Source organism: Dissoconium aciculare, assembly GCF_010015565.1.
Source record: "Dissoconium aciculare CBS 342.82 unplaced genomic scaffold K489scaffold_7, whole genome shotgun sequence".
NCBI lineage: Eukaryota > Fungi > Ascomycota > Dothideomycetes > Mycosphaerellales > Dissoconiaceae > Dissoconium > Dissoconium aciculare.
In genome coordinates, this window is record NW_022984957.1 from 170626 (window position 1) to 183807 (window position 13182).

General features: G+C 53.3%; 4 protein-coding genes across 4 annotated transcripts; 2 read left to right on the forward strand and 2 right to left on the reverse strand.

Moving 5' to 3' along the window:
- Positions 1 to 382: 382 nt before the first annotated feature.
- Positions 383 to 3099, reverse strand: K489DRAFT_410332 (glycoside hydrolase family 81 protein; the record flags this gene model as incomplete). The annotated part of the gene is made up of 3 exons (XM_033607697.1): positions 383 to 1131; positions 1194 to 2951; positions 3009 to 3099. The coding sequence occupies 3 exons, from the start codon at positions 3097 to 3099 to the stop codon at positions 383 to 385; spliced, it is 2598 nt and encodes an 865-aa protein (XP_033458993.1).
- Positions 3100 to 5823: 2724 nt separating this feature from the next.
- Positions 5824 to 9066, forward strand: K489DRAFT_229236 (Piwi-domain-containing protein). The gene is made up of 3 exons (XM_033599799.1): positions 5824 to 6171; positions 6223 to 8079; positions 8137 to 9066. The coding sequence occupies exons 1-3, from the start codon at positions 5945 to 5947 to the stop codon at positions 9038 to 9040; spliced, it is 2988 nt and encodes a 995-aa protein (XP_033458994.1). The 5' UTR covers positions 5824 to 5944; the 3' UTR covers positions 9041 to 9066.
- Positions 9067 to 9241: 175 nt separating this feature from the next.
- Positions 9242 to 11853, forward strand: K489DRAFT_380696 (uncharacterized protein). Its single transcript, XM_033604937.1, has one exon. The coding sequence runs from the start codon at positions 9258 to 9260 to the stop codon at positions 11376 to 11378; it is 2121 nt and encodes a 706-aa protein (XP_033458995.1). The 5' UTR covers positions 9242 to 9257; the 3' UTR covers positions 11379 to 11853.
- Positions 11662 to 12426, reverse strand: K489DRAFT_410335 (uncharacterized protein; the record flags this gene model as incomplete). The annotated part of the gene is made up of 2 exons (XM_033607698.1): positions 11662 to 12347; positions 12417 to 12426. 2 exons carry the CDS (start codon positions 12424 to 12426, stop codon positions 11662 to 11664), a joined length of 696 nt encoding a protein of 231 aa, XP_033458996.1.
- Positions 12427 to 13182: the final 756 nt, after the last annotated feature.

Genomic DNA, 13182 nt, shown 5'->3' on the forward strand with positions numbered 1-13182 from the left:
TACGACAAACGAGTGAGGAGACGTCGGACGACCGGGTCTGGTTCATAGAGGCCAAAATCAAGAAAAAGAGTGTCGGTATGCACAATGATTGGAATGGAGACCGCCCGATGTGGACAGTCTTTTGAATCTTCATCATGGTCATATGTAACCAGTGTATGAGCGGAAGGGAAGAAATGCGCCACGGGAACGGCACACTACATATAGACCGTGAAAGCAAGACCGAATGATCCGTCGAAGTCTCTCAGGGCCGTGATATCCGGAACAAAATATGATAAAGATGGTATATAAATATCGAAAGATAATAATCAATCCTCAAGAAGAAGACATCGGAAAAGAAGCGTAGATGCGAGAAGTCTCCCTCCCGCTGTCATAGTCATCATCGTCAAACCCCTCCCAGCGCCGCCGACCACGCCAAATACCACGTCCGACTCGCTCCTCCATCCAAATAACTCGAGTCGAACCTCGCATCCGCAAAGAAGCGGTACACCGTCGGCGCATCCACAATGGCATAGTTCGCCATGAGAATCCCCCTCCAGCCGCCGACGATCGACGAGATCTTGCTCGAGAAATAACTCGCCCATTCCTGCTTGACGAAAGTCTGGGTGCGGATATACGCGCTGAACGGCATCAGCGGGAGCATGTGGATGCCCTGGACATACTCCGGGTTGTCGCCGAAGTAAGTCGTGTGATCGACTTTGTTGTCGAAGAGGATCCCCGCAGCGCGGTTGCCGATGAACTGCGAGGGCAGGATGGTGTTGTCATCGGTGGTGAGGTAGTAGCTTTGGAGGCTGCGGGCTTGGATCGCGAGCATGAGGTTTCCGCGCGCTTGCATGTTGATGTCGCCGATGACTTGGCCCCACATCTTGAGACCGTACGAGGCCATGGTGTCCTCGCTGGAGGACTCTTGGTTGCGGCCGTCGAGGGCTTCAAAGAGGCCGCTGGCCCAGCTGTGGCCGTGGTACCAGTCGAAGGATCGGCTGAAGGGGAAGCTAAGGTCGGTTTTGATGGAGTTGGCGTAGTCGCGGACTAGGGTGTTGACCCAGGCTTTGTTGGTGCCCGCATTGAGCCAGCTGGGGTCGAGGTATCCAATGACGGCTGCCGTGTAGACAAAGTACCCAAAGTGGAAGTGATCTAGTCAAGTATTAGCGAAATCCTCACGATGACCTTCTTGGTAAGGGAATCCTCTAACTTACGGTCGTTGTAGTAGGTGTTTCCAAAGTCAACCCCAGCATCGCCCGTAACATAAGTCGCAGACGAAACAACGCCTCCCCAAGCAGTGTCATAAGCCAGTGGCCAAGCCATCTTGTTGTCGACGTGAAGCGCAAAGGCTTGCTGGAGCGCCTTCAACCCCGACAATGCAAGACTCGTGTTTCCGGCAATGTCGTTGAGCGTGTAGATTATCGCCGCAAATTTGGCCAGAGCCTTGCCATCGTAATACAGACTTCCAACATTGGCCTGAGCTGAGATGTTTTGTTGCAATTCCGCATAACCTGCAGCGTTGATCGCGGAGACAGCAGCCGCCGCTACCTTGGTGATGCTACCACGAGCGGGCGTCCAAGGGGCAAAACTCATATCGATGGGAAGGTTGGATTCCTGGAGCGTCCAAGAATTGGCACGAACAGCAGTCGCCATGCCCTTGGTCGTTGTCATGAGCTGCAAGCTCGTGAGGCCTCCGGATGCCAATGTTGCTCTGTGATGTGGTAGCGCGAACATCAAGAGTGGCTGGCTGGTGATACCCTTTTTGGTGAAAGAGAATGTATAGCTACCAGTCTTACCATTGACGGAGCCATCGATGGTAGCGCCAGTTGCATAAGTGCCTGCAGTCGAGTCGTAGATGCTTTCTGGGCCGCTATCAGTGGCGGTTGATGGGATCTTCGCGATCTGAATGGTGCCACTGAACCCGGAAGGGCCTTGAATACTGGCAGCATTGACCAAAGTGAGCTTGTTGCCTGGATATTGCTGATTAGAGGGAGAGACATAGATAAGCCAGGTGTAACCATTTCCAAGCAGGACGCGATACTTGTAGGTTGCACCATTGAGAACAGTGCCGACATATGTAAGACGTTGAAATGCAACACCGGATTGCAACAGCGGCGTTGCGCTGCGGTATACTCCCGTGACGAAACCCATGCCCTGCACGAGCGGAAAGGTAATGGTCGGGAGGGAGGCTCCAGCTGCGATCAAATTGGCATTGGCCGAGAAAGCATCAATGGTATCCGTAGTTAGTTTGGTGCCATTCCTGAGCTCCGCTGCGGAAAGGATGATCGAGTAGATACCGATGGGGTTGATGTAGTACGCCCATTGACCAGCATCGTATCCAGGATTGGCCAGACCAGCTGCAAGCTGATTACGCTCGATGTGGGAGACTCCCATGCCCCATGTCACGACCGAGGTTCTGTTGTTTGTCCATGTCAACGAATAAGGATGAGTGAAAACAGGCGCAGTCTGGCTTCCGACGAATAGATTTGCGTAGAACTTGTTCGTTTGCAATGGGTATTGTTGACGTTGAATGTTCAAGCGTGGCGCAGGGTGATCGCCACGTCTTGGGATCTGTGCAGGCGGGGCATCAGTCGCAATCGGCTGGAAGATGTTGTTTGCCGTAATCGCCGTGACAGTCGATGCCGTAGTGGGGTCGGCCGCAGCAGCAGCCAATCTCAAAGGTCTAGTTGCCGTCGTCGATGTAGGAAATGGTTGTGCAGCAGACGTCGTTAAAGACGTGACAACAGTGCCGCTTGGGAGTGACGCGAGAGTCTCTTTCGCTGTTTGCACTGCAGAAGTCGAGAGCGTAGTCAGCGAAGAGTCTGGAACACTGACAGATGCCGTCAAGAAAGTCTGTGGACGGCTCGTAGATGTGAGTGTTCCTTGTCGCGCGGCGAGTCGTTGTTCGTCGAGATACTCGGGCGAGAATCCTTGGGGTATTCCTCTGTTTACGAGGTTCTGCTCTGCGACAACTATTCCAAATTGTCAGCAATGCATCGATTTGGAGCTCTTTTCGACAGCACACATACCATTGTGTTTTTGCTCCAAGCATACAACACGTTGCAGCGCAAATCCCACCACGACTGTCAAAACGGCAGCCATGCGTGGAGTTGTGACCATCTCGAATCACAAACGAAGCTTTCTTATATGAGAGTCTCTGTCGCAGTGGGTGACGTCCGCAAACCGTAGAAACGTCCCTGGAGTGGTTCGCCAACGGGCGAAGTCACAATCACACGATTATCCTCAACGGCCAGCACGTCACAGGCGTGAGTGAATCGCCGCCAGAGATGTGTATAGCAGGAGTTGGATCCGAGAACACATCTCGAAAAATTCGCCTGGAAGTCTACCGCGATCGGCAGCATCTTTATAATCCTTCTGTCCTATCGCCATGTCGCCTAATTTTCCCTCGTGGTCTCGACCTGACTTTGCCGAAGAACGAACAATCTAGACATACAGATAGCGTGCATCCTACTGGACAGGGCTAGGAAAATTAATCTCCACGCGAGTGATCAGCCCTAAGATCTTACCCATACCTGCTGCCATCCCGTCGTCTCAAGTGAGACCAACAGGACATGTTGGTACACCTCTTTGTCGATCTGTTGTTGAATACAGACTGCGTTGGCATCAACACCAACAAACCCTTTTGTTGTCCTGGCATCTTTGGACTTGGCCTTTGAGAATTCGCGTCCAAGAGCGATATTGGGTCACTTTGTCAATATCACGTCCCTTGACCCGAGGACGCGTGGCGAATCCGAGGGGAACAAAGGTGCTCGAAATGATCTGCAGACACCCATGTCAAACGGCAGAGTTTATTCTGACAGACCGTACGACCTCTCGACAAGGCCAACCGACGAGTGATCGATTGTCATCAAGGTCACAAAGCCTCGTCCGAGTCGAGGAAAGACGGTCACGGTACATGTATTCGCCCTGATCGCGTGGTTATTTCTTTGACATGAACGCGCGCTCGGCCCGGCCGCGCCGGAAAAAAGCGACCATTGAGCTTCAGTCATGAGATGTTTCGAGCGATGGTCTTAGCTTTGACCGTTGAGAATATCATCCGACCGGACTCGGACTCCACGTAGACGCGATAGCTCCTTTGTTGAATCAGCTAGAAGAAAATGCAGACCCTGCGTGATCATGCACAAAATCATTCCAGCCTGCGAATGGAAATCGAGAGGCAAATTGGAATTGTCAGACCGCTGCACGTGTCTTCGAAGCTGCACGCGATGCGTGCCGTGCCAGCCGAGGGTCCTTGTACATAGGCCAGACGATCCCAACCATCAGACGACAATGCAAATTCAAATAAAGAACGAAAGAAAGAAATGGATGGCCATGTGTCGAAGCAGGTGATGTCTCCCTCTTGAGGAAGAATGAAGTCGGCCAAGGTTTCCCCCGATCGCACAGTGGCCAGCGCATAGTATCATTTTACCTGTCATACAGGACTCTGGTGGCGCGCTGCACATTCCTCGAAGCACTCCACATGTGGAATGTGATACATCGCCTCGAAGGTAAATTCGCGCCAGCGCGTGCGTTTTGCCTCGTGCGCTGGCAGAAGCTCAAGCGACTTTGGTTATAGAGGCGTGCAACGTCCTTGCATGCAACATATTCTCTTCACTACTGTCCATACGCTGTCAATTAGAGGGAAATGTGCGTCGCGCTCACTCATCAAGTACCGTATCGAATCGAGAACCTAAATGGGTCGCGACCTGTTCAGGAATGAATCAAATCGGACCAGGCACTCAGATGACTAATCCGATGCTTATCTCACTGATGACTAATAAACTACTTGTCCGCTTTCCAAGGCACAAGAAGAGATTTGTGTTCTTTTTAGCAAGGCCGTCTGAGTGCCCCATCCGATTTGGTCGATTCCTGCGTGTGGACAAAAATGTGCGACTGGTCAAATATTAGGTGATGTATCGGGAACATTGATTGATGGTGTAAACTATATGCGTACTGTTATTTTTCGGCCTCGCCCACTGGAAGAAGATCTGGCTTGGGGGTTCGGCGATACAAGATCCATGGACGGACTTCAGCCAACGAACACACTGTGTCACTAGGGACAAGTCTCCTATATGCATATTACCAACTAATGTCATCCCTGACGAAGATGCAGATAACATGGAGCCAATGGCCACCTGCAGTCGTTCTCAAATTGGTCAAGGTCTACGCAGTCGCGTCTTGTGCGACCGTCGTGAGCTGGCAGCACTAAAACCGCAATGGACCTTTTAGTGGGAACGTTAGTGACAAGCTCGTCGGCAGTCGATCCGAGGATCCACCAAACACACTCAATCGCTGTGAACTTTTATCATGACTTTCAGGGCTACACCTACTCCAATTGATTCCTTTTTCACTGAAAGTCGCATTCTGGATGACTTTCATTCAAGTCGTGCTGTGAGCCCCATGGAAGAGCTGGACCCTAGGAACATCAACCATATCGCCCACAGATAAAGCTCCCAGAGTGCCGCAAAGTACATTTCATACGTCATTAGCTTGGCCATTCATATCATCCGACAGACTGCAGTATCACATCGGCTGCAATCTACCTACGCGCCGTCGCCACACAGAGGCAGAGGATAACCGGGTACTTGCAGTACACACTGTGCCACATCGTTTCTTGCAGCCCAAGCTTCGAATTAAGGCCTGTCATTTCACGCCTTCTCAAGGTACATACCGGTGGGCCATATTTGTGGTAGTCGGTAACTCTATGTACATAATAAGTCATGATTCACAGGTGCAACCACAAAGCCTTGTGGCGGGGCGAATGCATACCTTGTGTTTACTCAATTCACTCCTTGTCCTCGGCACCCTCCATGCATTCCCAAGCTATTTATTGCGTGACTGGCCACTGACTTCCCACAGGAATTCCTTTTCTGCTTTCTCGCCTACCGTCTAGCGCATTGAGAGGTTTCTATTATACATTTGAACTGCACACACGCTTCTGTCACATCATTAAGTAAAGCCGACCATGTCAGGACGAGGTGGGCGAGGCGGAGGTGACCGCGGTGGCCGTGGAAACTATGGCGATCGTGGCGGCCGAGGCGGTGGCGGCGGCGATCGAGGTGGTCAAGGCGGCGGCTACGGTGGAGGTGATCGTGGCGGCCGTGGAGGTTTCGGTGATCGTGGTGGACGTGGAAGCTACCAGATCAGCTCTCGTGGCGGTCGACCCAACCAAGGTCCCACTATCTACCTGGCGTGAGTTGTGCTGAACATAGTTGAAGAATCACATCGACTGACGAATACCAGTGACACGCCACTTTTGCCCGAAAATCCTGCTGTGGCCAAGCTTGAAGATCAAATCGTGCAGGCCACAGCAGGCAAGATCATCGAGGGCCTCCCTGGGCGTAACGGGTACGGGACTTCGGGCACCGCGATCAAACTTCGAACGAACTCGTTCCCCATATCTTTGACTCCAAACAAGGTGTCATGGTACCGTTATCTCATCGACATTACACCTGCTCCATCGAACCAGAAACGTCGGGCGATCATCACGCAATTGATCAAAGATAAAGCAAACGTTTTGGCGGACAAGTCTCGTGCGACGGACTATGCTACGATCTTGCTATTGACCGAGAAGGTACCTGACACTGAGGTGTCTGTCCTTCTTCGACAATCGCCGTCTGTACCGGTTAAAGTTGATGATTCTGCCCATGGTGTCGAAGTTGCCAAGCGCAACACGTACAATGTGAAGATCACATATCAAGCCCAGTTTGCTCTGGAACATCTTATTGAGTGGCTGCAAAGCCCAAATGCTAGCGCAGTCTATAGTGCTCGCACGGATGTGATTCAGCTGATCAACATCATCCTGTGTCAAGGCCCAAATGACTTTGAAGGGATCAAGTGCATTGGTCAGAATAAGTTCTACCCGCACGATGATCACCCGGATCCGGAGCAGGGTCCGCTTTCTGGAGGACTCCAAGCACTGCGAGGATTTTATGCCTCTGTACGCCCAGCTACCTATCGACTGATGCTCAATCTCAACGTAACCGCCGGCGCGTTCTACAAGCCTGTGTCGTTGCTCGAGCTTTGGGATCTTCACCAGCCTCCACGAGGTGGCCTGCGCTCACCTGACCAATGGAAGCAGATTGCTAGCTTCTGCAGGCACCTCAAATTCCGCACCACTTATGCAAAGGATAAACAGCCACGTGACAAGAATTTCGTGAGCTTCTGCTCGAAACCTCCTTATGGCAATGCGAACCAGGTCAAGATTAAGTGGAATGGTCCCGGTGGCACTGGTACCGAGCGTGAGAATACTGTCGCCGAGTTCTTCAAGCAGGAGTATAACATCACGCTCAAGCATCCTCAACTGCCTGTGGTGAACGTGGCCACTCAGAAGAACCACAGCTGGATTCCTCCGGAACTTGCTGTTCGAGTTTTGCCTGGCCAGGCCTACACCAGATTGTTGTCTGGCAATGACACCTCTGATATGCTCAGATTTGCTGCTCGCGCTCCTTGGGAGAATGCCGAGTCCCTTGCCGGCACTCCGCCTAACGCGGTCGGAAAGGGCTTGCGAATTTTCCGTCTGGTGCACCCGAGCGGTGATATGCAAGCCAACTCGGTAGCCAAATGGGGCTTCCGTGTTGAGACTCAAATGATCACTATCCCTGGGCGTGTCCTCGAGGCACCAGTCGTCAATTATGGTGCAGGCGGCAAAGGCAAAATCCAGCCTCGTTTCGGCGCGTGGAACAGCGCCAATCAAATTTTCCATACTCCGGGAACCTTTCCCAAATGGCAAGTTGTCGCCGTCAATGGATGCATTGGTGGAAGCCATAAGCCCGTCGTCGATCGCTTCGCAGCACACCTCGCTGGCTGCGGCATGCGCATGGGCCAATTAGGCCCGCTTGCGAGAATCGAGTTGAACAACATGTGGGACGTCCGCAACAGGGATCTCAACGACGAAAAGATCCGAGACAGCTTCGCAACAGCGGCGAAGAATGGATGCGGTATCCAGCTCGTCGTCCTTCCAGACCAGGATAAGTGGCTCTATGCCCGAATCAAGTACTGGGCTGATGTGGTCTATGGTGTGGGCACAGTTTGCTGTGTTGCACGTAAATTCTTGAAGGAACAAGGCCAAGGGATGTACTTTGGGAATTTAGCTCTAAAGTTCGTTGAAACCCATCTTGGACTCGAAGCTGGAATGATTTACTGACAATTTGTTAGGATCAATCTCAAGGGCGGCGGAATTGCGCACACCATCTCGACTGCTATTGCACCTCCAGTGGACGGTAGCACAATGCTCATGGGCATCGACGTGACTCATCCCTCACCTGGCAACGCCGACACTGCACCTAGCATTGCTGCACTTGTTGCCAGCTACGACAGGCATATGTTCCAATGGCCAGGCTCTCTTCGTGCTCAAACCCGCCGTCAGGAGATGGTCGAAGGGCTCAAGGAGATGACCATCGAGCGCCTCAACCTCTGGGTGAAGAAGAATCGCACCTTACCAACCAAGATTATCGTCTATCGTGATGGAGTGTCCGAAGGTCAATACCAGACCGTCCTCGAAAAGGAAGTTCCGCCACTCGAGGAAGCTTTCAAGGAGAAATACGGGGCACAAAAGAACTGGCCCAAGCTGACCATGATAATCGTTGGCAAGCGGCATCACACGCGTTTCTATCCGACCACCTTGGCGCAGACTTCGCGCTCGTCCAACCCGCAACCCGGCACCGTAGTCGACCGTGCCATCACCAGCAAGATCTTGTTCGATTTCTACTTGCAGGCGCACGATGCCCTCCAGGGAACTGCCCGGCCAGCACATTATGTGGTCGTCAAAGACCAAATCGGCTTCTCGGCGAATCAGCTCCAGACTTTCACCCACCAGTTGTGCTACCTGTACAACCGTGCCACCAAGGCCGTCTCCATCTGCCCGCCGGCGTATTACGCCGATCTCCTCGCAGAGCGTGGACGTTGCTATCTTTACAAGTATCTGAGTGAGGGCGGAGGAGGCAATGACAATGCCAGCACGATCAGTGGAAACGGAGGTGGTGGTGGAGGATTCAACAGTCTCGTGGACTGGACAGGTGGTGTGCACAAGAGCCTGGCGGAGACAACCTGGTATGTCTAGTATGTATGCCGGCTAGCCTTTAGTACTATTGTTTGTTTGCAATTGTGTGGTTTAGTGGCAGTCTGTTCCGCGTATACAATGAACGAAGGATATATTGGATATTTTTGCCTCAGGCTTTGGGACCCTAGCTTCGGACTTCTCTTCCGAGATCTCGAGAGTATTGATCGCGGACCTCCATTGAATTTCGAATAATTCCATCCCCACCCGTGCATCCATCATGTTCCAACGCGCGCTGTCCCATCCGCCCGCCAGAGTCGGAAGCCGGGACATCGTCTCGCAGATTGCGAGAGGAAAATACGTTTGCTCAAACTGCGCCCGCGCAGCAGCAGCATCACCAAAGCGCGTGCCAGCCTTAACGAACCAGATCGCCAAACGACAATATGCGACAAGACGTCCAGCGCCGTCGACTCGCGATCGCCTCGATGAGCGAAAGCCTCGCCTGGCTGGTTCCAAAGTACAAGCACCTGCACGACCTACGGAACTGACGCTAGACGATGTGGTGAACAATCTCAAAGAATATCCACTGGATGGCCTCGAGGAAGACCGAGTTCGGGCATTTTGCGAGAGGGTGCTGGCCATTGACGAAAAAGCCTCGAGGCTTCGACAGCCAGTTGACGGACGGAAGCTCATAGCTTGTATAGACGAATTCAAACTCTCTCGCAATGCTAGCATGGTTCATTGGTTATTGAGGCTGTCGAACGGCAATATCAGGCCGCAAATGGCAGAACGCTGCTTACAGGCCCTCTCGGAGGCTGGCATGGAAGCAGCAATTTTTCTGCTTTTGAATCGTGCGTTATTAAGGGCAGAGGACGGTCACAATACTTTCGAAGAATATGGTGTGAAAAAAGCTCGCCGCAAGGCTGCAGAATACATGAATCGCAGCAAAGATTGGCACGTGGGATCCGAGAAAAGTCGCATGGATTGGCGTGCGGAACGTCGCTGGGGCGTTTATTATCAATACATGTTCCATTGTATGGAAGGAAGGATCGAACATAAGCTCGGCAACACCGATCGTGCTATCCATCTGCTCGAACGGGCAGTGGAATTTGAAGACCTTACCGACTGGGGTGGCCGCAGAGATGAAGCCGATATGTACGAATTCGACATCTATATGCCTTGGCAATTCCTTGCCGAAATATATAATGAGCGATACCAGACTTCAGGGTCGCCTGCCGATGCAGATGGAATCAGGAAGCACACTGAATACGGTTGTAAAAAGGGAGATCCAATATCACATTGGCAGGCCGCCGAGTTCAACAAAGTGCACACTTCAAAGGGTTACCACGTACCGACGAGCAAATGGTTCTATTACTGCTCGAAGGCGGCAGCATCGGGTCATCTTCAGGCAGCATATAGCCTCGCGAATTTCTACCGCGACAGCGGCTGGAGATATCTGGAAGATGATCCGCCCGACTACGTCAAACCCACGCCCTTTGACCACAAACCTTCCGAGGAAGGGTCATCGGCCTCTCGCGGCCCCTTTGGAAACGTCCGCGAGTTTCTCCGCTGGCTCGTTACCAAACCCGAAGGATTCGGTAAATTCGAGAAGATCAAAGAACCCCACGAGGCCCTTTTCTACACCGCCGTCTATCCCTCCACAGCCGCCGAGCGCATGCGGCTAGCCATCGAATGGCTTGGGGTGGCCATCGACTTCCACTTCGCCCCAGCCTACCTCGTCAAGGCCAAGATCCACCTAGAGGAGACCCTCTGGCACGCCGCGAATGCGCCCGCCACCGCCCTCTCCGTCTCCGACTCGCGCTACGACGGATCCGAGACCTCCTCTGCGGAGGTGGAGGAGGACCCCAACCCGTACTACAGCAAGGAAGCCGCACGCGAGAGCCTGCGCGAGGTCTTCCGGGCCTGTCGCATGGGCGAGCAGAAGCGGTGGGCGGACCGCGAGTATCTGAAGAACTTCTCGCGATCCAACACCAACCGGGTGGTCCACGACCACCATCTGTGGGTTGCCGCGCACCGAGAGAACCCGGAACAAGCCAAGTTCTTCCTGGACTCGACCGTGTGGGATCAGTTCGAGAAGGACCTCGAGAAGTTGGAGGAGGACGCCAAGATGCTCTGTCGCGAGCACAACCTGGATTTGTATGAGACGGATGGGCTGGTGATCTATGAAGGTGGCAAGGAGAAGGAGAAGCTGGAGGCGCAGGAGGAGGCGAAGAGGAAGAAGGAGGAGGAGCGGATGGCAAAGGAGAAGATAGTTAGTCAAAGGAAAGAGAACGAGAAGAAGTTGGAGGATAGGCTCGAAAGGGAGAAGCGGGAGAAGAGGAGGATGCAGCTATCGAAGACGGACGAAAAGAGGAAGAAAGGGTCGAATGAGAGACGATGATCCCTGTGTAATATGTTGTACTTTTACCGATCGACCTGGATGGTCCTCATTCGAAAGATTCCAATCAATCATCTCGTTGGTCAAGGTCCATGACATTGAAGGGTCTAAACCTCTAGGAACGCGATGCATCACAACTCTGACGTAGCTCTCGTCCGTCCCCGAAACTCCATTTCCTTTCACACAAATACAGTCTCCTCTCCCGTTCCGAGAAAATTAGAAGCCCATCACAAAAAATATATCCCTATCAACACACGCACAACCCTGGAATCCATTGAAAACCCCCTCAATCATCCCCATTGACCGCCGCGAAGCCCGCCGATCTGCCCGCCGAACTTCGCGCTCCCTCCGAGACCTGCCCTCTCCTCGACCGCGATCCGCCCCGCGATTTCGGCGCCGCCGCCGCCGCCTCAACAGCCTCCTCGCCGTCCTCGCCGCCTTCCTCTTCGCCCATCTCGACGTCTTCACCACCAGCGTTCCCATCGTCCTTGCCCGCGCCGCGACTCCGGTCGCGCCCGTTACTCCGGTGTGATGAGCCCGCCCGCCTCTGTCGCGCATACGGGTTTCCCGGGAGCGGCGTCTGTTGCTGGTGCTGGGTCTGTGACTGACTCTGGGTATCGTCCGCGCTGCCATTTTCCTGTTTCGCGCCCGCCGCCGCGGGTGTGCCTGCCGCGGTCCCGGTTTTCCTGCGCTTGTCCCTCTGTGGACGGTCCTGTGGCGGCGTGGCCATGCCCTCGTCGTCGCTGCCGTCGCTGTTTTCGACGTCCAGGTCCATGCGGCGGCGTAGCTCGTCCAGGAGGTAGGCGCGTTCCAGGCGCATTTTCATCACGGCGCGGTCGAGGCGGACGCGGCGGAGTTTGGCTTGGTCGTTGGCTGATTCGACGGCGGTGAGGCGGCGCTTCAGCGCGATACATTTGCGGTAGTAGGCCATTTCGACGCTGGGCGCGAGTGGAGTGCCGGCAGAGGAGTTGTCTGTTGGTTTCACTGGTCAGTCAGCATGCTCTTGGGCGAAGAGCGATTCGCACCGGCGTGGGCACGTACCTGACGGCATGGTGGGCGTGTGTGTTGTTGATCGGTCGCTACCAATATGCTGTGTATTCCCAAAGGAGGAAGGGAAGACGAGCTCTTTGGCTCGGTGCTGTGCGGGATTGCTTCGCAAGTTTTGACGTCGCGTCGGAGAGGAGTGATCGAAATGTGAGAGGTTTGTGGCAGGTGAGATGGGATGAAGCGTTGAGGGAGGTTTCGTGGGGTTATAATTGTGGAATACTGTCGTCGATGGTTGGCAATCAGACGTGTCGCAACTCCCGAACGACTGACGACGACCGCCGGGGAATATTCCGCCCGTCACTCAAAGGTAAAGCGTCGGCCCGTCATTCCGATCCGGGCACGTCAAGCTTCATTTCACCAGCAGTATTGGGTACCTAGGTACAGTAGCAGTCTCAAAAACCAACTTCGTCAATGATATGGACTTTGTAAAAATCGCGATCAGCGATTACTGTGAATACGTTGTATTCGGAAATTAATTCAACAAGGTCATTTGGGCGCACGAATAGCCTCCATGATGCTAACCCAAACCCTACCGTTGGCAACCCTGAGGCGCAGACAGAGACAGACAGATAAGGCTGTTCAAGACGAGTTCAAACCAAGAGATCAAGGCACGAGGCACACCGATCGTCTCCGCACGAATGAAACGGGAGGACAGTGCAGGAAGAAAGCCCATCAACCGAGACGACAAAATAATTTGTTTTCATTTCCCATCATTTCGATGATATTCTTCCATTTCCTCGGCGGAAAAGAATAACCTTTG